The sequence below is a fragment of the Carlito syrichta genome, unplaced genomic scaffold (genome assembly GCF_000164805.1).
Source record: "Carlito syrichta isolate Samal-C Ts95f unplaced genomic scaffold, Tarsius_syrichta-2.0.1 Scaffold315639, whole genome shotgun sequence".
Classification (NCBI taxonomy): Eukaryota; Metazoa; Chordata; class Mammalia; order Primates; family Tarsiidae; genus Carlito; species Carlito syrichta.
In genome coordinates, this window is record NW_007259735.1 from 731,634 (window position 1) to 754,710 (window position 23,077).

General features: G+C 53.5%; 1 protein-coding gene across 1 annotated transcript in view; it reads left to right on the plus strand.

The window, feature by feature from the left end:
• The window catches only part of MAN1C1 (mannosidase alpha class 1C member 1), a 146,635-nt gene that overhangs the window by 104,856 nt on the left and 18,702 nt on the right, over nucleotides 1-23,077 (plus strand). Inside the window, exons 3-7 of the mRNA XM_008073072.1 lie at nucleotides 5,159-5,274; nucleotides 7,603-7,683; nucleotides 12,192-12,286; nucleotides 18,432-18,549; nucleotides 22,365-22,458. Coding sequence (XP_008071263.1) covers nucleotides 5,159-5,274; nucleotides 7,603-7,683; nucleotides 12,192-12,286; nucleotides 18,432-18,549; nucleotides 22,365-22,458 — 504 coding nt within the window. The remainder of the gene's footprint in view (nucleotides 1-5,158; nucleotides 5,275-7,602; nucleotides 7,684-12,191; nucleotides 12,287-18,431; nucleotides 18,550-22,364; nucleotides 22,459-23,077) is intronic.

The following is a 23,077-nucleotide window of genomic DNA, read 5'->3' on the forward strand; positions in this document are numbered from 1 at the left end:
CTCACCTCAGCCTCCCAAAGGCGCAGGATTACAGGCTGAGCCACCGAGCCCGGCTAGCAAGGGAGACTTGTAAGAAGCCATCCCAGGGCTAGAAGAAAAAGCAGGAGGGAGAATGACTTCCTCAAAGCCCAGGAAGGAGCCCACGGCCATGATGCCAGAGATCAGCCTGCCTCCTGCCCTCCTGCCTCCCCATTTTGACTTGGCAGCTGTTTATTGAGCATGGGGAAGACACAGATGCAGATCAAAAGGGACAGGGACCAGGAATTGATGGCTCTTCAGTGTGTGATAAAAGTGACAAGCCTTGTCTGGGAGGTGGGGATGCAGAGGGGAAGTGCCTAGAATATGGACCGGCGGGCTGGGAAAGGGCTCTTGAAGTGGGAGGCATCTAAGCTGTACTTCAGACCAGGGTAAGGTTTTCTGCCTGGCTCCATAGCCACAAGCCGTTTGAGCTGGACTCTCAATTTCCACAGGAGAATGTGGAATGGGGGGGTGCAATTCCTGGCAGAGTTTCTAGAAGAGTCACAAAAGTAGGGGTATATAAGTAGGCCTCAGGGAACAGCAAGTGGCCCATTTGGGTTGGGGGCTCTGGCCTGTAGGACTACTCGGGACAAGATTGGAAGGTTGGCAGGGAGGGAGTACAAGCGAAGCAGTGGAAATCCTTGGCCTCAAGAAACTCCCAGCCTAGTTAGTAAGACCATGCCCCACCTTGCAGGGAGGGAGTGGAGGGTGCCCAAGCCAGCAGCCCACGAAAATGCTGTGGCAGGAAGAGGTTAGCGGGAGGAATCAGGGAAGGCTGCCACCAAGGGGTGGACCTTGCAGAATGTGTAGGCTTTGAGCAGGCCCACATGCACAGAGCAGCTTTCTTGGCCATGGAGAGATCACACATGAAAGGGATGGAAGCAGGAGTGTGCATTCCTTATTGCATGGTTACTAGGGAGCCATTGTAGGTGCCTGAGCTGGGAAGAGACCCATGTTAGATCTGGTTTTAGGTTAGGTAGCAATGTATAGGGTGAATCTGGGTAAAGGAGAAGGGGTTCTGGAGGTAAGAGGACCCTTTTGGAGGCAGCTGCTTACCCCAATCAGGGAACTCATGTGGCAATTTTCCTGTAGGTCAGACCTAGAGTTTGCAAGCTTCAATCTCACCCCCACCCCCTAGTGCCCTGCAGAGTGAAGGAAAGGACCAGGAACACAGCTGCATCACTAGGCCTCACTGACCCAAGAAAACGTGGAGGGGCTGCCTAGGACCAGTGAGGGGGGGGAAGGAGGGCCACATGCACCCCGCATCCTGCCAGCTCCTATCCATTCGCTGCCCCATTTAACCTCCCAGCAGCCTTTCAAGGTGGGTCTTACAGTCACCATTTTGCAGATGAGGGAGTCAGAGACTGACTCACCCCAGCACACCTGGTGTGTAACAGAACCAAGATTTGAACACACGTCTTCCTGACACCAAAGCCAGCCTCTTAGCCTCTGTGTCAGGTTGTCCTGCAAATTCTTATTCAGTAGCCAGAGGTCAGAACAGTAGGATAGGAGCACCTCCCGCCCTCCTAAAGGACAGGACCAAGAGGTTCTCCACTCCTCTCGGCCCTTCCCCCTCCCTGGCCAGGCCACTGTCTCAAGGTGAGCTAAGGAGTCCCAGAAATAAGAGCAACGAGCTGATTTATCTACCACTTAGTCTGTGCCAAGCATGTGGAAGTGTATTGATCAGATGTATTTATCCTGGCTCAGGAGCTTGCAGTGGCTCCCCAGTGCCCTGGCCCAGTGGTCTTAACCTCGTTTTATAGATGAGAACTTTGATGCTTAGAGCAGGTATGTTGCTAGCCTATAGGGGGATTTCAACCCAGGGCCTGATTCTTGGGCCTGTGTTCTTTCTGACACACATCACTGCCTCCTGCCCTGGTGGGGTGGGGAGTGTCCTTTCTGGAACCCATGAGGTCATAGCTGGAACTAGGAGAGTGGACCAGCACGGAATCCTCCCCAGCCGCAGCCCCAGGGGAACGTCCAAGCTGGCTGCCCGACTTCTGTGCCCCATCGGCTCTCTGCATATAAATCATAGGCCTATTGCTGAACTGGGAGTGTGTCTTTTCCCCCCGGGGAGCTGCCCCGGGACGGCCGCAGGTGCAGATAGTGTTGAATTTGGTGTAGGGCCCTCTCTCTTGCCTAGCCTGGCCGCTGGGTGACCTCTGGCCTGGAATGAAAGGCGTTCCAAGAAGTGCCGGTGAGGAGGGAGGGAGACCAACCCAGAGACATATTCAGGAGCCTGCGAGCAGGGGCAGGACCTTGCCAACAAATCTCTTAGCAAGCTGCCTTCTCAGCTGGATCCCCAGGGACGTCACGGGGCAGAGCTGGTCACGAGGAGTCCTGGCCGCCTTCCCGGCTTGGCCGGGGTAAAAACACCAGGCAGCCCAGGGCAGGATTCAGAAATCAGATACTGCAGGCCACCTCTCCCCGGCCTTGAAGGACACTCAGCCTGGGCCTCTCAAGCTGTAACTGATCAGAGGGTGGGGTGAGTTAGCAATCAGATCCGAAATTGTTTTCACGGAGAAGCGAGAGGTCCCGTGCCGCTGTGGAAACATGTTACACTTGGCCTGGGACTGGGTCAGTCCTCCCTTGATCTGATCTTGAGCGTGACTCATTGCCTCTCTTGTGTCCTCATCTGTGAAATGAAGGGGTGGAGCAGCAGGAACCCCCAGGTGCTTCCAGATCCTTAAAACATCAGGCCGGCCAGGCTCAGTGGCTCATGTCTATAATCCCAGCACTTTGGGAGGCCGAGGTGAGAGGATTGCCTGAGCTCGGGGTTTTGAGACCAGCCTGGGCAACTTGGCAAAACCTCGTCTCTACAATAAATCAAAAACTAGGCGGGTGTTGTAGCACGCTCCTGTAGTTCTGGCTACTTGGAAGACTGAGGCGGAAGGATTGCCAGATCCCAGCAGGTCGACACTAGGGTGGCCATGAGCGTGCTACTGCACTCCAGCCTGGGTGATGGAGTGAGAGTCCAACTCAAAAAAAAAAAAATCAGGCCGAGGCCCTGTGGTGTATTAGAAAGGGGCTCTAGCTGCAGGGTCAGAGGCATGGACACCGGCCAGCACCCTGTGTCCTGAGCTTGTCTCAACCCCGCTCAGTCTCACTGTGGCTCCCAGTGTCTCTCCATCCAGACCCTGAGAGGGCAGAGATGTGCCCAGGAACTCTGTTCAGCCCTGTCACCGACAGGGGAAGCAGCTAGGATAAACTGGCAGGCAAAGGATCAGCTCTGTTTGGCTTTGGGATGTGTTTTCCTACCAGCCCTTAAGTGTGGGAGGGGCTGACGTTCTGGAAATTTACTTCCACCCAAAGGCAGAAGCCATGCCAGGACGTGTGGCTGGGTGCCCCAGCCCCCTCCTCCCTTCTCTGCCTCCCTCTGGAGACTTCAACCTCCAGCCTGGCCTTCCTCCCAACTCCCCCCTCCTTCCTCTCTTCCTCCAGACCTAGAGAGGAGGCTAAGTGTTTTGAGTTTCAGAGGATTCTCTGCTTGCAAAGTCAACACGTGTGAGCAGTTAGGAAGCACCCATCAGGGAGATTAGGCGCTACCTCTGAATTCAGCCAAGCCCAGCCTCAGACTCCAGTGGGGCTTGGCAAGTCTAGTTTCCACTGGAGAAGGGCATAGCACGCACTGAAGGAGGTACTGAAGGAGCATAATCCTCCTAGAGATACGCTAAAGGAAACTGTGCTGCCGGCAATGACTCCGTAGTTGTGATGAGTTGATGGGAGGTAGTCACCGCTTCCCAGAAGCCCTCCAGATGGCACTAGGCACATCCCTTTCTCCCTCCCCTCCTCCTTTGCAGTCCTCTGTGCTCCAGACTCTGGTTGTGCCAGATGAGGTCTTCCTCATGACTATCCTGCCTAGTTCGTGGTGTGTTTCCAATCATTTTGCAGTGATCTCAGCCTTTGCTTCCAGGACAAGGCTCACAGCCAGTGCTGTGAGCCAGGCCTTATAGCTCACTTGGGTACTCACTGTCCTAGAATGAGGGTGGCCACAAAACTTGTGGTTTGTGAATTTTTTCAGTTTCGTTGCCCAAACTTTCTTTTCTTTTCTTTTCATTTAACGGATATAAGTTTCTTGTTGTCATAACTCAAAACTGAAGAAACCAAAAAGCCCTTGAAATCTGCACTCGAAAGTAACCACTGATCACATCCATCCAGGCTGCACTGTGTTCACTCATTGTGGTTTACAGTAAAGAAAGTTTACTAGCTGGGCTCGGTGGCTCAGTCTGTAATCCCAGCACTTTGGGAGGCCGAGGCAAGCAGAATGCCTGAGCCCACGGGTTCGAGACCTGCCCAGGCAACTTGGAGAGACCTCATCTCTACAATAAAGCAAAAACGAGCTGGGCATGGTAGCACACGCTGTAGTTCTGGCTGTTTGAAAGACTGAGGCAGAAGGATCGCCGAAGCCTAGCAGGTTGAGGCTGTGGTGACCGGGAGCGTGCCACAGCACTCCAGTCTGGGTGACAGAGTGAGACTCCAACTCAGAAAAAAAAAAAAGTTTACTAGACTTTTTTTTGCAGCCTGCTTTTTTTTTTTGTATCTTAACAGACCCCAGGGATATCCCCCAAGTAGATAAATAATGTCTCCCTCGCCCACGTGAATGACTGCATGGTGTCCTATTTTATGTTTGAGCCACAGTTCATAGAACGAATCCGCTATTGCTGGACTTAGGTTTGTCCCAACTCTCCCCCACTATACATGGCACTGCAATAAATTTATATTCCCAGATAAGTATTTATGAACATCTCTAGGTTTTCTCTTAGAACAAAATGAGGAGTCAGGGACTGGCACATTCAGGTCTTTGTATGCCAAGGGAGAGACAAAGGTGGCGCCTGACTGGCATTGTTGGCTGATTCGCTGACCTGTGGGGGGGGGACCAAGGCCTGGGAAGCAACCCAGCCCAGGAACTCAGGAACCCCACCTACTCTCTGCCACCCTAAGGAGGAAGCAGCCCATGGGGAGGACACTAGGCCCCAGGCATGCCTTCGCTGGTGGCACTGGAAGCCCTCTGGGTCATGCCTGGACCAGCTTTTGCCACGGAACCTGCCCCAGCATTGAAGGGGCATTGGGGAAATGCAGCCTGTCTAGTTGGGGAGAGGACAAGATGACCCTGGTCACTTCCCATTCTCTGTGCCTGCAGGAGGCCTCAGCGGGGCGACAGTCATCGATTCCCTCGACACCCTCTACCTTATGGAGCTGAAGGAGGAGTTCCAGGAGGCCAAGGCCTGGGTGGAAGAGAGCTTCCACCTGAACGTGGTGAGTCAGAGCCCCTCAGGTTTCAGGGCCAGAAGGGGCCCCACAGGTCAGCTGCCAGCTCCCCCCGTCCTTGGAGACCCCCTCCAAGGCCGCACAGCAGAGCAGTCCCAGAACTAGGGCTGTAGTGCCCTCTGTGCTGAGGCCCCTCCCTTAAGGCAGACCCGAGGTAGGAACAGCCCCCCAGCCTAGCATCCCCTCTTGGAGGAAAGACAGCCAAGAGCATCCATGCCTTCCCGCCCCATGAGATCAGTCATTGTGTGTCTTGGTCACACTGCTCACACCCAGGACGCTCTCCAAGGCTGAATGTGTCACACAGAGCAGCAACAGCAAGGGGAGTTGGCTTGTGAGGGGAGATGCGACTTTGCTCTGAGCTGCTCCAACCTCGAGCCCACCCCATGCTGCCCTCTTGAGATGTGGAGGAGGATGTGAGGGATGCTCACATCAGTTAGGTCTGGGACCTCCAGCCTCGCAAGCATGCCTGGCCAGGGATAAGGCCTTGCAGAGGGGATGAGAATGTGCCCAGATGGCACAAAAACGTTGTACACCAGACCCCACCCCCACTGATCTCAGCCCAGACTAAAGCAGCGTGTCAGTCCTGAAGGTTGGCTCCCCAGGGGGAGGCTGTGTCCATGGATGGGGAGTGAGGTCTGGAGACTAGGAGGATGGTGTGTTGGGGGGAAGCACATCCACAGTGCTAGGGGGCGCCACAGGTTCTGGTGGGTCTAGGGATGGCTCCTGACAACGGCAGGGCCTCTGCCTCCGAGGAACAGAGACATGGTTTGCCCACACAGAGCGGAGCAGACAGACAGCCTGGGGAGTCAGGGAGGTAGCGCCATTAGGGAGCACCCCGGGACGTCAAGGACCCTCTGAGCCCTGGGAAAATCATTTGACCTCCCTGAGCCTCAGTTTCCTCAACCCTACAATGGGAATGGCAACAGTAGCAGTAGTAATAGTGCCAGCCTCACAGCTTCCTGTGAGGACCAAATGCAACGGAGGACTCAGACAGCAGTTATGACATCATACAGTCCCATGCAGGTGTACAGTGGCACCATCTTCATGGTAATTAACAGGGTTATTTTGAAGCTTGTTTCGACTTCTGGTGGTTTGTGTGAGGCCAAGGAGGTTTCAAATCCTCCCATTACTTCCTCTGTTGAGTAGGAGAAAAGCAGAGGTAGGAGAAGGAAGGAAGGAGTGTTTTCATAGGCCCGCCTGGTCCCCCCGACCCTGGTGCAGACGGCAGCTCCTCTGAGTAGAGAGGATGGGTATCAGGGAGCCACTGAGGCGCCCAGGGAACTTGAGGACATACAGGCAGGCAGGGGCAGGTCAGGGAGTGTTCCTGGAAGAAAGCGAGATGGGGTTACTCTGCCTCATTAAATCTTGGCTTTCTTGTCTGAAAAATGGGAATAGCAATACCCGACATCTGCCACCTGACCTCACCTAGGCCAGGAGGCTGAAAGGGTGAGTGCTCTGTCCAAGGAGAAGTTCCCCAGATTAACGGTGGACACTGTTGTCAGTAATCAGGATTATAGTGTGGAAAACCCATGGGGGAGCCCTTGGGGCAAGGGAGGGAACAGCAGGCATTACCTGCTCCAGGCAGGCCCTCCCTACACACCCTGCTGTCATGCAGCCTGTGTGGGAGGAGCTGCTGACCCGTTCTGCAGACCCAGATGAAGACTCGGCAGGGAAAGGCTAAATATCCTCCCTGGAGGGCCAGAGCCAAGTAAGTGGCTCAAGTGGGATTTGGACCCAGATCTAGTCCTGGCATGCCGCCTCAACACCCTGATGTGCAGTCCCAACTTAAGAAGAATCACAATGATGAAGTCACGTGGGCGTGCCCTGCAGGCATCCCTGTCCTGGCTGCCCCACAGTCTCAGAAAATTCCCCTCTCCCGGCCCCCCCAGCGAAGGGTCTCACCGCCTTCCTGCTAAGCTGTGGGGCTCCAGGGAAGGGGATGTGGTGGGACCCACCGAGGGTTTGCCTCCCCTCAGGCAGAGCTCAAGGCGGGCTCTGAGCCCCTTGGAGTGCAGCCAGGCATAACTTTGCTGCGATGGCCCCAGGCACAGGCTGGGGAAGGAGCCAAGTCCAGCTTTTATTTGGAAGGCTGTGAAGTGCAGGAACCACCCCAGGCAGGTGCTCTTTCCTCTTGACTTTGGCTATGAAAACCACCACTGTATCACTGTATCACCACTGCATTGCCTGGCCCAGGGGGCATGCCTGAAGCCAGGCACAGGTATGGGGTGTTGGTGGTGGCTGGGGCGGCCTGTCTCAAGGGCTTGTCTGTACTCACAAGTGTCCCTACTGTCCTCCCTCCTTCTTTGTGTCTTGCAGAGTGGAGAAGCATCCTTGTTCGAGGTGAACATTCGCTACATCGGAGGGCTCCTCTCAGCCTTCTACCTGACGGGAGAAGAAGTGAGTTGACCCTTCTACCCTGGATGATCCAGGCTAGAAAGGGCTGTGGAGAACTCGACAGCCCTGTCTCTCATTCCACCCATAGCAAAGGGGCTTTAGGGGCCAGGGAACTGGCCCAGGGCCACCCATGTCCCCCCATGAGGACCTGTTATCCAGGTGTCCCCAAAGACCTTTCTTCCTTTTCTCTCTGATGCCTCAATTCTGCTGCCCAGGTGAGCCCACCTGTCCCCACAGGTAGTCATCCATTCCCTGAGGGCCTGTACCTCATCCACTCAGATCCCACACAGTGTCCAGCAAACATGTGGGCTGTTTTTCATAGTGTTGGTTCTTAGGATTGATAAAGCCATCCCCAGCATCCTCCCCACCCCCGGACCCTGGCATTTTCCTTCACAGCCTCCCCTGCCCTCCCCTTGTGGGCCAGCCATCAGCCAGGTGCCCACTGCAGTTCTCAGCACATGACTGCGGGTCATGTGCTATGAATGCAAGGCCGTGCCCCCCAGTGAGCTTCCAGAGGGCTGTGGATCACACACATCAAAAGGCAGAGCTGGGCGCAGTCAGGGAACCTGGACCTCTCTTCCGTGCCACACTCACTGTCCACTGCCTTTTCCAGTCCCTTCTCCCACGCTGGGCCTCACTTCCTTGCCCAGCATAGTCCTAAGACCTTTTCTCTCAAAGAGCTCTTGTGACTTGGGATGGAGGGAGAGAATGTGACCCCGGCCCGTGTTCTCTTCTCTGCGGAGGAATTTTGAAACCACAGAGCCCTGTAGAAATTGGAGGCTTCTTCCTCCCTCCTCAGGAGCTCCTGCCCGGATACCTGGTAGTGAGACTGGCCGAGTCCCCAAAACATCAGTTGTTGGTCAGCTCTGTTCCCCGTCACTCAGAGGGGCTGCTGTGGGCTGCACGCTCCCACTCTGTCCTCCCAGAGACGAGCAACCGTGCCTGTCCCCATGCACCAGAAGCCGTGGAGGCGAGGCAGGAAGCTGCAGAATAATCCGCTTGCCCTGCACTGCTGCTGATGAGAAAGCCATTCCGCTTCCCTTCACCTGTTAAGGCCACGGGCTGCAGGCGGGTTTAGAGGCCACGGCATGCTTTATCTCACCCGTCGCTTCGGGCCTGTCTCCATCAAGCGTAATCTCCTCAGCAGAGATTACCGCTTGTACCAATTTGTCCCCAAATAATTGTAGATGGGAGCCGTCGGCTGTGAGCCACCCGGAGCCTGAATTTCATTTGAAAACCCCAGGACAGGAAAATGACAGAAGGAGCAGGAAAAAATGTTCTTCACAGCACATGCCCAGACGCACAGCCTGGCTGTGGTCGGTGCAGGTGGAATGTGGGGAGGAGGAAGAGGACACAGCTCAGGCTCACAGGGGCTGGTGTGAGGGTTAGCAGTTCAGGAAGAAGTTGGGGGGCTCCTCAGGCCTGTTTCTCCTTCCCCTCCTCCCTCCCTTCCATCCATCCATCCTTTTTTATTCCCTCTCTTCCATCTTTTCTTCCTTTCCTCCCTTCTTTCCTTTCATTTATCCTTCTTTCCATCTTTCCTTTCGTCCATCTTCCCTTCTCTTTCCCTTCCCCTCCCCTCCGCTTCTGTCCTTTTCCCCTTCCCTCCCTTCCTTCGTTCCTTCCTTGCTTCCCTCCTTCCCTCTCTGAGGGCATCTGTGGTTCTGAGAGCTTGCTTTGAGTTGTCTGCTACCTAGAAGGGACCAGCAACCTGACTTTCCAGAATGTAGACCAGACAGTGGGGTGTGATTTCCACAAAAGCCCTGTTCAGCAGCCGGAGCACAAGCCACCATTCTGTTGTACAGATGAGGAACCCAAGGCACAGAGATGCTGTATGCCTCACCCACGGCCACACGGCTGCTTGTGGAGGATCTGAACCTGGCACCAACTCCCAGCCCCACTCCCCGGAATGTAATTTCTGCTAGTTTCTCTCACCCTTTTCTGGAACTGTGGCCACATCCCTGTGTTGGAGAGGTGGCTTGAGCCACATAATAGCTCCACAACCTTGGATAAGTTGCTTCTCTGAGCCTCAGTTTTCTCATTCTCAGAGTAGGTCAGCACCTTCCCCACAAGGCTGTTGCAGGGCCTGAAACTTGTGCACATGAGACACCTGGCACTCCTATCTGGTCACTCAGCATCCTTTCAGGAATGGCTGAGACCTGTGGTGCCCACTGGCAGCAGGACCTTCTTTTTTTTTTTTTTTTTAAGAGAGAAAGAGTCTTGCTGTTCTGTCCAGGCTAGTCTCAAACTCCTGGACTCAAGCATTCCTTCCACCTCAACCTCCCAAAGTGCTGGGATTACAGGCATTAGCCACTATATCCAGCTAAAAGGTGGCAAGGTATACAATTATTTATTTTATTTTTTTTTTAGTTGGAGACTCACTCTGTTGCCCAGGCTGGAGTGCAGTGGCACACTCACGGCCACCGCAGCCTCAACCTGCTGGATTTAGGTGATCCTTGCAACTCAGCCTTCCAAGTAACTGGAACCACAGGCACATACCACCACACCCAGCTAGTTTTTTGATTTATTATAGAGATGAGGTCTCACCAAGTTGCCTGGGCTAGTCTCAAACCCCAGGACTCAGGCAATTCTCTCACCTCAACCTCCCCAAGTGCTGGAATTACAAACGTGAGCCACCATGCCCAGCAGTAGGGCCTTCTTAAGGGCCTCCAAAGGTGGGGACATCACTGGCAGAGAGGAACATTTAAGAAGAGTTAGCTCAGCATCCTCAGGGCCAAGGCCAGCCAAGCAGTTGCCTAAAGCCTCAGTGTCTGGGTCCTGGTTCCAGTGGATTCATTTGTTCACCGTGGGCAACCTCCCCAGTGTCAGATGAAGATATCCGGGGCCCCAAGTGAAACCGAGGCCTTAAGAGGCCCTTGTTGCTAAACCTGACTGTGCATTAGAATCCCCCAGAGAACCGACCTGTCATTCTAGGGTGACAAGTGGAGCTGGAATCTGGATTCTAGACCAGTTCCCCAGTGGCTCTGATGGGACTGGTCCCTGTGCCCACTCCTGGGCCCCTCTGTCTGGCACTGGGCATTCTTGTCTTCTTTGGCCTTCACTGCCGGCCCCTGTGCAGGCTCTCCTCCCTCAGCAAGAGGACCTCCCCTACCTCAGAAGCCACAGATCCAAGTCCTAGTTTAAGGTGTCCAGAGATTCCCCACCACTGCATTCTCTGGATAGCTGCCTCTGCGGTATTTAATCATCGGGTGGGGCAGGACTCTAGAAGGCTTTGTTCTACAGCAACCACAGGTCAGCAAACTGGGTCACCCTTGAGCTCCGGAAGTGAAAAAGACGCACGTTTCCTACTCAGAGAGGCTGCTTGAGGGCTTGTATCTCATATCTTAAAAATAAATAACATGTATTGTGGGTTTGTTTTTTGTCTAAAAAATCACACAGAAAATAGAAATAAACTAAAAGCAAATAAAAATCCTCCATACGTTTACCCCTCCGAGAAGGCTTCATTAATATCTTGGTGTAATTTCTTTCCCTTCCTCACACAGCTGTATCATTTTTACAGATGCTGAATTACTCTGTTTTGAAATGTTTTTCTCTTACTGGGCTAGGAGCCCTGCCTTTGCTATTAAGTAGTCTCTGCACCACCATTTAGTGGCCATGTGCCATGCCTTTGATTGGCGAGCCACCACTTAGCCACCTCCCCATTTGATACTGGAACGATGCTGGAATACCATAAAGTCACATCTTTACAACGTCTTTCTTTCTTTCCTTAGAATACATTCCTAGGAGGGGTGCTGCCAAGTCAGAAGGTCCTTCCGTGTTCACCAGGCATCTCAGAAGAGCAGTTTGAGGGGCCTGGGGCCTCTTTGAGGCTCTTGCTGTCCTGTGGGTGGTTTAGGACAAGACATTCACCCTCTCACTGCCCATCTGTGAAATGAGAACAGTGGGTAGGATCAAAATCCCAAATGGAGAAAGGCCCTTCCTCAGCTTTTACACACAGGAAGGGGAAACTTGTCCAGGAGGTGTTTTCCAGTCCTTGGGAGTGGTCTTGGCTCCCAGTCCAGTGCTCTTTCTCCTCTGTCTGAATGGCACCACCAAAGTCCCATGCCCCTGGCTTATAGCACTGGGCCCGTGGTGTGGGCAGGCACTGACCTGACTGGCCCCATCTCCTCCAAGTCTTCCTCTGGGCGTGGAGGTGGCTGCCTCCCTCACCATCATGACTTCTTTCCTTCATCTCCCACTCACAGGTACAGTCACTGGGACTTCATCATAGCCCTAACCCTGTGCTGAAGGCTTCACGATGATCTCATTTACAATATGGTCCTCATTTTATGGACAGAGAAACAGAGGCTGTGAGGGACGGGCCTCACCGGAGGCCATGGGGCATGTGATTAGAGGGGTGGTGCCCAGCCAGGCTTGCTGGCCAAGGCCACAAGGCGCCACCCCCCACTCTGGGCCTGCAGCCTTGAGCGTCATCCTGCCAGCAGCAATTCTCAGAGTGACCTCCCCCACCCAGCCCGAATTCACAGTGCCCTTTGACCTTGCCTTTGCAGGTGTTCCGAATAAAGGCCATCAAGCTAGGAGAGAAGCTCCTGCCGGCCTTCAACACCCCCACGGGAATCCCAAAGGGTGTCGTGAGCTTCAAAAGGTAGGCGGTGGCTGCCCCACGTGGGCCTCGCTGCATCTGGTCCACCACCTGTTTGTGTATCTCGCCTGAGTGGGCGCCTGGGGCGGAGGCTCTAGGGCAGTTGGTGTCAACCCCATTCTTCTACAGTGTGGAAACTGAGGCACAGAGAGAGGAGACACCTACCTTGGGAATCACAGCAGGTCTGTGTCTTGGTGAAAACCACCCTTAGCTCAAGGACACTCCTGGGCAGGAGTCTGTCACCAAATCTGGTTCTCAGGATTTTGTCCCCTCAGACCTGATCTTCCAGGGCCAGGAGATTGGCTGTCCTCTGTGAGCATTCCACAGCACTGACTTGACTCGGAGCCCTCCAGGATGGCCCAACAACCCCCAACTGGGACTCAGGAGCCAGCAGACACATAGTCCCTACCCCCCGTGAGGAGGCCCCCAAAGCTTCTGGGTGGTCTCAGGACCCCAGCCCTCCTAGACAAGAACCTTGCTCTCAAGGAGCTCTCACCCACCCCTGAGGGACTTAGCAGAAGTCATGTGGCCACATCCCCAGGCACCCAGCAGCTCTCTGGAGCTACCCTCGAGGCCTTCCAGCAGCCCCAAGCCTGGGAAGCATACTGGGTGTTCCCTTCACAATGGACTTCCCACCCAACTTCTGCAGTGATTTCTCTCCTCAGGCTTGACTCAGCTGCAGCTGCAGCCGTGCCTGGGAGGGGAGGCAGGGCCCTGGGCTCTGGTTAGAGGACCTACAGCTCTATGACCATCCTAGGGAGGTCACACCCTTATGTTGGTCTCCATGGCTTCACCACCCTTCTCCGGTCTTGCACAGAGAGGACTTGGCATGTTCAGTATCCTCACTGACCGTCCTCCTCTGAGGTTGGGAAGTGTTCTTGGGGCGTTGATCTCACTGGAATCTCTCCCTAGGCCAGGGAGGGGCCCTCAGGGGCAGATGGAATCCCAATTGACTCCACAGAGCCGGACATTTGGATCTCTGCTCAAATTCCTTCTCCACAAACACTGATCCTGGAGAGACACAGCCAGCTGTCGTGAAGCCCAGACACAAACACAGCCCTCTGGCTCCCTCTCCCTGGGTCTGGAATAGGAACTCGTCAGGGTATCTCTTCCACTTCTGTGCCCAGACCAGACTGTCAGCTTTAGAGCATGGAGCACGGATTTGCTCTGACACAGACCCTGATATTTCCAATGAAGGCAACGTATGTACTTTAGGCCGAGTGCATGCTGTCGGTGTGCATGTATGTACAGGCATATTCCTGGCAACATCGCCCTCTTGTTCTCTGGGTAAGAGACTGCTGCTAAAAATGCTTCCTGTTCCACCACAGAGAGCGGCAGGGCCGAATGCGGCCCATGTAGCACTGAGATAGCTCCTCAGAGAGGGCCTGCAGGTGGTACTGGGCCACCGTCACTGCCCCCCACCCTTGCAGGGCTTGCAGTGGGCACCCCGACAGGAAGAGTGAGAACTTGGGCCCCATGGGAGGGTAGGTAACCAGGCCTGGCTCCAGCATGGCCACTGACCCCAAACTGGTGTGAGCTGCTCCTCCTCCCTGGTGTCTGTCCCGGAGGCCGAGGCAGAGTCAACCTGACTAGGGACCTGCAGGAATCACTATGCTATCTGGGAAGGTGATAGTGTCCAGTCCAAGAACCTCTGTGGCTGAACCCATCTTTCTACTCGCCCTCTCCCATGCACAGCCTCACACACACTCTCTCCTGCCATCCTCACTAGTTGTGAAGACCCAGAAATATGTGCTTACCATTGTCACCAACGCTCTTGTGTCTGTACACAGGCACACACATTAACACACAATATACACACACATGTTCCTGCCACCCACAAGTATACATGCCTTCACAGTTGCTAACATCTGTTGCGCATGCGCTGTATGTCAGGCATGATGTGCACATGTAACAAGAATGCTCTTTTCAACCTCACAGCAATCACAGGGACCCCATTTTACCAGTTAAGAAGTGGAGACTCAGAAAGGTGTGGTGACTTACCCCAGGTCACACAGCAGCAAAGCACTTAGAATCAGAATCCAGATCTGTCTGGTTACAAAGTTAATGATGGAACTATGCACGTGAAGTCTGTAGAAGAAGCTACAGCCAGGGTGGGCGGGGTGCTGGAGCAACCAGTCATGCCAGGGAAGAGCTCACAGGATGCAGGCCCACTTGCCTGCTGGGAAAGGCTGGGAGAGGAGGGGAGAGGAAGGCAAAGCTCACAGGACTGATCAGAGATCTCCTGGTCTCTGGGATGCTGCCCAGCAGATGTGTTTGGAGCAGAATTCCTAAGATTTGGATTTGGACTCAAATCTACCATTTACTGTGTGACCTTGGGAAAGTATCCCCCCACCCCATACTATGAAATAAAGATAATGGTACCTACCCCTGAAGCTGGATGAGAAGGTCAAGATTCCAGAACCACCTGGCACCTATTAGGAACTTAATAACAGGAACAACACATAATTTACATGTGCATCATGTACACCTACAATAGCTCTGTGGCACGTGGGTACCGTCATTTAAGGGATGAAGGAACAGGTCTAGGGAATTGAGCCAACCTGCCTGAGGTCACCTCCTGCCTTGAAACTAAGCAGAAGAAAGGCAAGACCTGGCCACCTGCCTCCATTGCCCAGGGCTGGCCCCGCCCGTCTGCCTGTCTCCACTGCAGGAAGCCACTTGGGAGAGTAAGCATGTGGGGCAGGAGAGAGGAAGGAAAGGCCCATGTAGGGGAACATGAGAACAAAAGACAGTGGGGACTGGGGGCTTTTGTTTGTTTGTTTGTTTTGTTTTTTGTTTTGTTTGAGTTGGAGTCTCACTCTGTTGCCCAGACTGGAGTGCGGTGGCCGGGAGCGGCCACCTCAGCTTCAATCTGCTGGGCTCTGGCAATCCTTCCACCTCAGCCTTCCAAGTAGCCAGAATTACAGGCATGTGCTACCACGCCCGGCTGATTTTTTGATTTATTGTAGAGATGAGGTCTCGCCTGCCCAGGGTCTCAAACCCGCGGGCTCAGGCAATCCACTCACCTCAGCCTCCCAAAGGCGCAGGATTACAGGCTGAGCCACCGAGCCCAGCTGCTTTTTTTTTTTAACCTTTAACTTCCCTGAGAAGACAGGAAGAGTAGATTATTCAGGAAACTCTCTGTGGGTGCCTGAGGCTGTCACTGAGATCAGTGGGGCAGGGGGAAGGTGGGGGGGTGGAAAGGAACAGAGAGCAGGGAGAGGCAACTCCCTCTTCCCTCTGGGTGGGTGGAGGCCTAGAAGACCTCAGTTTGAATCCTGCCTCTGATCTTGAGAACCTCGCCTCCCTCTGTGAGCCTCAGTTTCCTTCTTTGCATGTGGTATTAATGATGCTTTACCTTGTGGGCTTTAAATGAAGTCATGATGCAACCAACTTGTCCCAGTGCCTGACAGTGTAGCTGCCCTAGAATGGGAGCTGTTTATTATCCAGAAGTCCAGCTTCTCCTCCGGTACAATCCATCCCTCTTTCACCACCCCCTGCCCTCAGAGAAGTACCCAAGGAAGCGGAGACAGGATGAAGGGGGTGGCTGAAGTCATCTGACCCCAAAGAAGGTCTCAAAACCAGAGTCCTCCCTCAGCTTCCAAAGCCGGGAGACTGGTAAGTTTCTCTGCTTTGCCTGAAATATCCAGCCCCCAGAATGGAGTTTAGAGAGGAGAAGAGCCTCAGGAGGGTCGGGTCCACCCTAGAAAAAACAGTGCTCAGGCCGGGCACAGTGGCTCAAGCCTGTAATCCTAGCACTTTGGGAGGCCGAGACAAATGGCTTGCCTGAGCCCAGGGGTTTGAGACCAGCCTTGACCTCATCTCTACAATAAATCAAAAATGACAAGACCTCATCTCTACAATAAATCAAAAATGAGCCGGGCGTGTAGCGCACGCCTGTAGTTCCAGCTACTTGGAAGACTGAGGCGGAAGGATTGTTGGAGCCCAGCAGGTTGAGGTTGTAGTGGCTGGGAGCATGCCACTGTACTCCAACCTGGGCAACAGTGAAACTCCAACTCAAAAAAAAAATAAAAAATAGGCTGAGTGCAGTGACTCACGCCTATAATCCCAGTACTTTGGGAGGCAAAGGCGAGAGGATTGCCTGACCCTACGGGTTCGAGACCAGCCTGGGCAACTTGGCGAGACCTCATCTCTACAATAAACCAAAAAATTAGCTGAGTGTGGTGGCACGTGCCTGTAGTTCCAGGTACTTGGTAGGCTGAGGAGGAAGGATCACCTGAAGCCAATGGGCTAAGGCTTCGGTGGCCATGAGCGTGCCACTGCACTCCAGTCTGGGTAACAGAGCGAGACTCCAACTAAAAACAAAAGAAAAAGAAAAAGCAGTGCTCCTTAAATGGCAGTGACCTCTATATCACCACACCTATCTTCCTAAGGCCTGTCCCTGTAGATAGAGGAACGGACAGGACCCAGTTCCTGGAAAGTCAGTGCTGTCACCAGCAAGGGAGTAGAGACATTGGCTGCACCTCAGAGCCCCTACACATGGGAAGAGGTCATGCCACCCTGCTCCATCCTTACCCCTGCCCCCTACAACCTACTTGCAGAGATCTTGTCTCCCTGGCTGTCCTAAATGCCCCGCAGGAAAGATAAGTATAATGCATATGAGGAAACCGAGGCACACAGAGGGGAAGCAGCTTGCCCCCCCTTTTGTACCCTTGTTTTCTCTTAGTCCCCACAAAAGCCCAGGAAGAGCAGGCACAGTGGCTCCCACCTGTAATCCCAGCACTTTGGGAGGTCAGGGCGAGAGAATTGCCTGAACCCGGGATTTCGAGACCAGCCTGGGCAACTTGGTAAGACCTCATCACTACAATAAATCAAAAAATTAGTTGGGCGTGATGGCTCATGCCTGTAGTTCCAGCTACTTGGAAGGCTGAGGTGGAAGGATTTCTAGTCGAGGCTGCCGTGTCCGTGAGTATGCCAATGCACTCCAGCCAGGGCAACTGTGAGACTTCAACTCAAAAAAAAAAAAAAAGCCCAAGAAGGAGGAGGCATTAGCCCAGGAGGTGGGAAGTATCATCCTTACCCTCTTATGGATGCAGGAACCAAGGTACACAAGGATTAAGCAGTTTGCCCAAGGTCTCCAGCTAACAGACACTTGAACCTATGCCCTCTGGCTCGGGCCCCAGGGAGATTTTAAGGGAAAGTTCCTGGAAAGGCAGCATCCTTGTTGATTATCATGAGATCATAAGAGAGGCTGGCACACAGTGGTTAGCACAAGCCTGGCATCAGAGCCAGCTTTGGGTCCCAGAGGTGGTCTCGAACAGGGAACATCACTATCCTGTGCCTTGCCTTCCTCATCTGTAAAAGGGGCAGATGTGAGGGCTGACTGCAATCCTCCCTCTGCCTCCTCATTGCAAGCACCGGAACATAGGAGAGGTTATCCAAGAGCCCTCTCTGCAAGATGGTAGGGCCATGCTGGGAACGCTTCATGTGACTTTCTCGGAGGCGTTCATGGTCAGTGCATGGGTGGTGTGAGGAATCCTTTGCTCCAAGAGCCCCTGCTTCTTCCCGTCCTAACCTGAGGCTTCCTCAGGGTCTGGCAGTGCCCAAGTGTGTGATCAAGCCAGATCTGCTTGCCTGTCATGTGTAGGTTCTGTGAAACTCCAGGTCAGGGCCAGGTAGCACTGACAGTGGAGAGAGGGGAAGGGACAAGTGGATGGGGCCCCTGCCTCTTGTCTGCGTCCTTTGGGCCAGGCCACAGCACCATTTACCCTCCACATCAGAGCAACCAGTGGTGTGAGCTATCTGGCGCTTTAGCCGGAGGATGGCAGTGACATGTTCTGTGGGGTCTTTGTGGTCCCGACAGCATTTTAGTGTCGTCTCTGGATGTAGCATGACTCTTGTGTCAGGTCTTGAGCCCCAAAGTCTCACAGGGACTGCTTGGTGATAGAAACAAAGAACATTGCTACCCAGGCCTGGGTCCAGACACCTTTCAGCATGCCACTTCTCCTCACTGGCCTCAGTGTCCTTATCAGGACCTGGGGCCAGGGAAGATGAAGTGAGATTGCACAGCAAAAGCTCCAGGTAGGGCGCATGGCCGCCCCCACCCCCTGCTAGGCAGCCGCTGTCAGTCAGCAGAGGATCCAGCCTGGCCAGCAGGCACTGACAGTGGCGGCTTCTGTCTTTGCAGTGGGAGCTGGGGCTGGGCCACAGCAGGCAGCAGCAGCATCCTGGCGGAGTTTGGATCCCTGCACTTGGAGTTCTTACACCTCACCGAGCTCTCTGGCAACCACGTCTTCACTGAAAAGGCAAGTCTCCTTCCTGCTCCTTCCCAAAACAGCTACCTCTTCTCCCCACAGAAAGCAGAGGGATGAGCGTGCGGTAGCTGTGGGATTTTCAGAGGCAAGTGGGACCTCCATCGTGGACAGCAGGGGGTGGGTGGGGATCCTGGGACACGAGCCACCACTGATAGAGTGGCTACTGTGCCTGACGCAAGGGGCGGGGAAGCTGAGCACACGGAGCCATCAGAGTTCTCCAGAGGGCAGGGAGAGCCAAAACTGCCAGGGAGAAGGTACCTGCTGGTACACACCAGCTCAAGGCAGCCACCCATACGTGGGATCTGGAGAAAATGCAAATGACATCAAGGCAGGAATTGGCCTCCTGGGACAGAAGTCAGGGACATGTACCTCCTCCATGTGAGAGCTGCCTGCCTCTCCTTCCACCAGCCTGGCTAGCTCCCCCTCAGCAGGCTGGCAGCGCAGTGCCACTGCACAGCAGATGTCCCTGCTCTTTCCTTTTGGCCTCGGCCTTCCACAGCCACACGGGTGCAGAGGGGCCCCATCCAGTCCTGACAGCTGCCTGCACCCGCCCTTCTGGGATGCTCTCCAAGAGGGACTGTTCCTCAGTGCCATGGCCCTTGGCAGTTCCTGCAGTCTGAAAGTGTCTCTGTAGGTCTGACCCTCAGCCCAAAGAAGGGATATGCACAGGCCCCTCCCTGAGTACTGCCCAGGGCGATGGGCGTCCTGCCCTCCAGAGCCCTCCAAGGAGAAGAGTGGGAGGCCCCCTGCCCCCAAAGCCTTCTCTTCACCTGGAATGCCAGCCTCTTGGACCACAGTGGAGCTGGGAGATGACAGATTTACACCCCGACCTGGTGATCCACGAACCTCAAAGCATCACCTGGCTCAGCCATGAGGAGACAGATCTCTGGGCTTCTCACAGGCCCAGGCATCTGCATTTTAATACTCATGTGCTTCGACGCCAAGTTTGAAACCACTACTTGCTCAACGTCCTTGAGCCACTCCAGAAGTGCTGCTCAGCCTCGTTTTGATCACGCCTCTGACACAGAGCTCACTGCCCCTTTCAGCAGTCCATCCTGCTGTCAGCCCTTCCTTCAAAATGGCGTTTTCTTTACACTGAGAGGAGTCTTGCCTCCCTAGAACTCCCCACCTTGAAAGCTCATGAAATGAGTTTATTCCCATTTCCTGATATTTCTTATTGTCAGAACCTTTTTCTGGAATAATAGCTACCACTGCCTGAGCACCAGCTGTGTGCTGGGCACATTATAATCGCTCGAGTTCCCCCAACAACCCTCTGGGGTGTGTCTTCCTGGTGTCCCCATTTTACAGAAGAGGACACTAAGGCCCAGAAAGGTTGAATAACTTGCCCTTGGCCGTCCTGCTGGTCAGTGATCAAGCCAGGGTTCAAGCCTAGAACTTTCTGGCTCCTTCCAGACCAGTTCAGCACAGCGGGCTGCAGGCTTTTGCTCTGGAGTTCATCCGTCCGTCGCATCTCTCTCTGCATTTACATACTCCAGCTATTTTCATCCCCCAATCATGCTTCCCACAGAGGCAATTATTGGCAGTCAACAAATTGGCCCAAATTCTAGAAGCGCCTGCACCCTCCAGGGGAGCTCATTTCGGCTGCTTCGCTGCTCACCACCAGGACAGTTGAGAATAACTCAGGTGCAAGCACATTCCTGTCCCCATAATGGACTTCGTTAACATAAATGGATACGAAATCAGATGTGGCAAAACCAAGTGCTGTCCTGTGGAAAGAAGGTCTGACAGCTGAAAGGCTGCTCTCTTAGCTCCTAGCTCTGTAGACAGATAAATCTATTAGCATGCTGCACTGTTGTGAGGCTTTCCTCTCTGGGGACCCTGTGCTGGGTAGGATTTAGGGTAGTGCCAGGGAGCAGCCCCTCTTGAATTCTGCTTCTTACCCTTCATGGCCCTAGCGGTTGCAAATCCAGCCTTCTCCTGCTGCCATGGAGGCAGCCTCTGCTCCATGTTGCTGTGTTATTACCATCTATGTTGAAACCGGGCTGCTCCAGGCAGAGTGGGGAACATGTAGGTTGGTGCAGTCAGACAGCCCCACTCACGTCCTGGCTCTGCCACTTAAGAATATTGGCTGCCGGCAGGTCACTAAGACTCTGAGACTTGATTATCATCTGTTTAACTGAGGTCTAAGGCCTTATAGGCTGCTGTGAGGTTGGAGATAATGTGTACAACAGGTCTGACTAGAAGGAACTGAGGAATGTCGTTTTTATAATTATTATTATTTTTACTAAAATCCTGCAATTCCTATTAGGAAATGAGGAGTCTAAGCCTCTTCCCCTAAAATGATTCCAGGGTATCAAATAGAGTAACATAGTATTAGGGTGAACCATATGAAGTCACCCATATTTGGCCGGACACGGTGGCTCATGGCTATAATCCCAGTACTTTGGGATTACCTGAGCCCAGGAACTTGAGACCAGCAACTTGGTGAGACCTCATCTGTACAATAAATCAAAAAATTAGCCAGGCGTGGTGGCACGCACCTGTAGTTCCAGTTATTTGGAAGGCTGAGGCAAAAGGATCACCTGAGCCCAGCAGTTCGAGACCATGGTGGCCGTGACCATGCCACTGCACTCCAGCCTGGGCAGCAGAGTGAGACTCTGACTCAAAAAAAAGAAAGAAATCAGCTGGGTGTGGTGGCTCACACCTATAACTCTAGCACTTTGGGAGGCCAAGGTGAGAGGATTGCCTGAGCCCAGGGGTTCAAGACCAGCCTAGGCAACTTGGCAAGACCTCATCTCTAAAATAAATTTTTTTTTAAAACTACCCGGGTGTGGTAGCATGTGCCTGTAGTTCCAGCTACTTGGAAGGCTGAGGCTGAAAGATCACCTGAGCCCAGCAGGTCAAGGCTGTGGTAGCCATGAGCGTGCTACTGCACTCCAGCCTGGGCGACAGATAAGACTCTGGCTAGAAAAAAAAAATCACCCATATTTGACCCTTTTTTTTAAAAATTACATTACATGCTTTTTTCTTATGGTGAGAACATTTAACGTTAGCAACACTTAGCTCTAAGCAGTTTTTAAGAATAGGATACATTTTTGTTAACTATAGTCACCATGTTGTTCAGTAGATCTCTTGAGCACATTCCCCCTAACTGAAATTTTGTATCCATTGACCAACACATTCCCACCCTTCGGCTCTCTGCTTCCATGAGTTTGACTTTACATTCTGCATGTGAGTGAGATCCTGCAACATTTGTCTTTCTGAATGGCCTGGGCGTAACACAATGTCCCCTGCGTCCATCTGCATTGTTGCAGATAGCAGATCTCTGTTTTTTTTAAAGGTTGCATTGTACTCCATTGTGTATATGAGCCACTTTTTAAAGTCCAATCCTTTGTTGATGGACACTTATGATGATTCTGTCCCTTGGCGTTTGAATACTGCTACAGTGAACACGAGAGTGCAGACATCTCCTCAACAAGCTGACTCCCTTTCCTTTGGATTGATATACCCAGTAGTGGGATTGCTGGCTTTGACTATTTCTGACCTATTAAAAAGGCAGTTTTACCTAAAGTTCACAAATAAGCTGCTGTCACTTATATGAAACCACCCAAAATGGCCCCTGCAGAAAGGATCCCTGAAGCAGCATGTGGTGAAGGAGGGGTGGAGGTGGACTTGGGCAGGTGGCAGGCAGGAAGGTGGGGTGGGCTGGACCACTGCCCCCACGCCTTGTGGGCCCTGCGCTCCTGGGCTTGGAGCCTGCCCCACCCACCATAGTGTTCCCTCACCGGGAGTCAGTTGGCTTCTTCCAGAGAGTGAAGGTGCACCTGGTGTCCGTCTCTTGGCAGGTCAGGAACATCCGCAAGGTCCTCAGGAAGATCGATAAGCCCTTCGGTCTCTACCCCAACTTCCTCAGCCCAGTGAGCGGGAACTGGGTGCAACGTGAGTACAGAGATGCCATCAGTCTCATCTAGCTGGCTCTTGCCCGGGCTTCCTGGGACTGAGCTTGACCCCAGACTGAGCGAGGAGCGACAGCTCATCAGAGCCACACAACCAGCAGCACTCAGTGCCCTGGATGCTACCTGCCTTCCAGGCATCCTAGGGATTTGTCCATTGCTATTGTCGGCTGCTGTAGCGGCAGGTGTGATTGCCGCTGTTGACTGGGGTCCTGCCCTGCGCACCCCTCACCCTAACCTCGGCAGCCCCTGCCGATGCCACGAGTGCCTTCTTTGGGATCCCACCCCCCACTTTCGTTGAAACAAGCTTCTGTTCTGTGGCCCAGGCTGGAGTGCTGTGATGCGATCATAGCTCACCTCAGCCTCGAACTCCTGGGCTCATGCAATCCTCCCATTTCAGCCTCCTGAGTGTGTAGGACTACAGGTGCGCACACCACCTGGCCTGGCTGATGTTTTATTGTTTTGTAGAGACAAGGATTCACCATGTTGCCCAAGCTGGTCTCAAATTCCTGGGCTCAAGAGATCCTCCCATCTCAGCCTCAAAGTGCTGGTCCAACTTTAATTTTTTTTTTTTTTTTTTTTTAGAGTTGGAGTCTCACTCCATC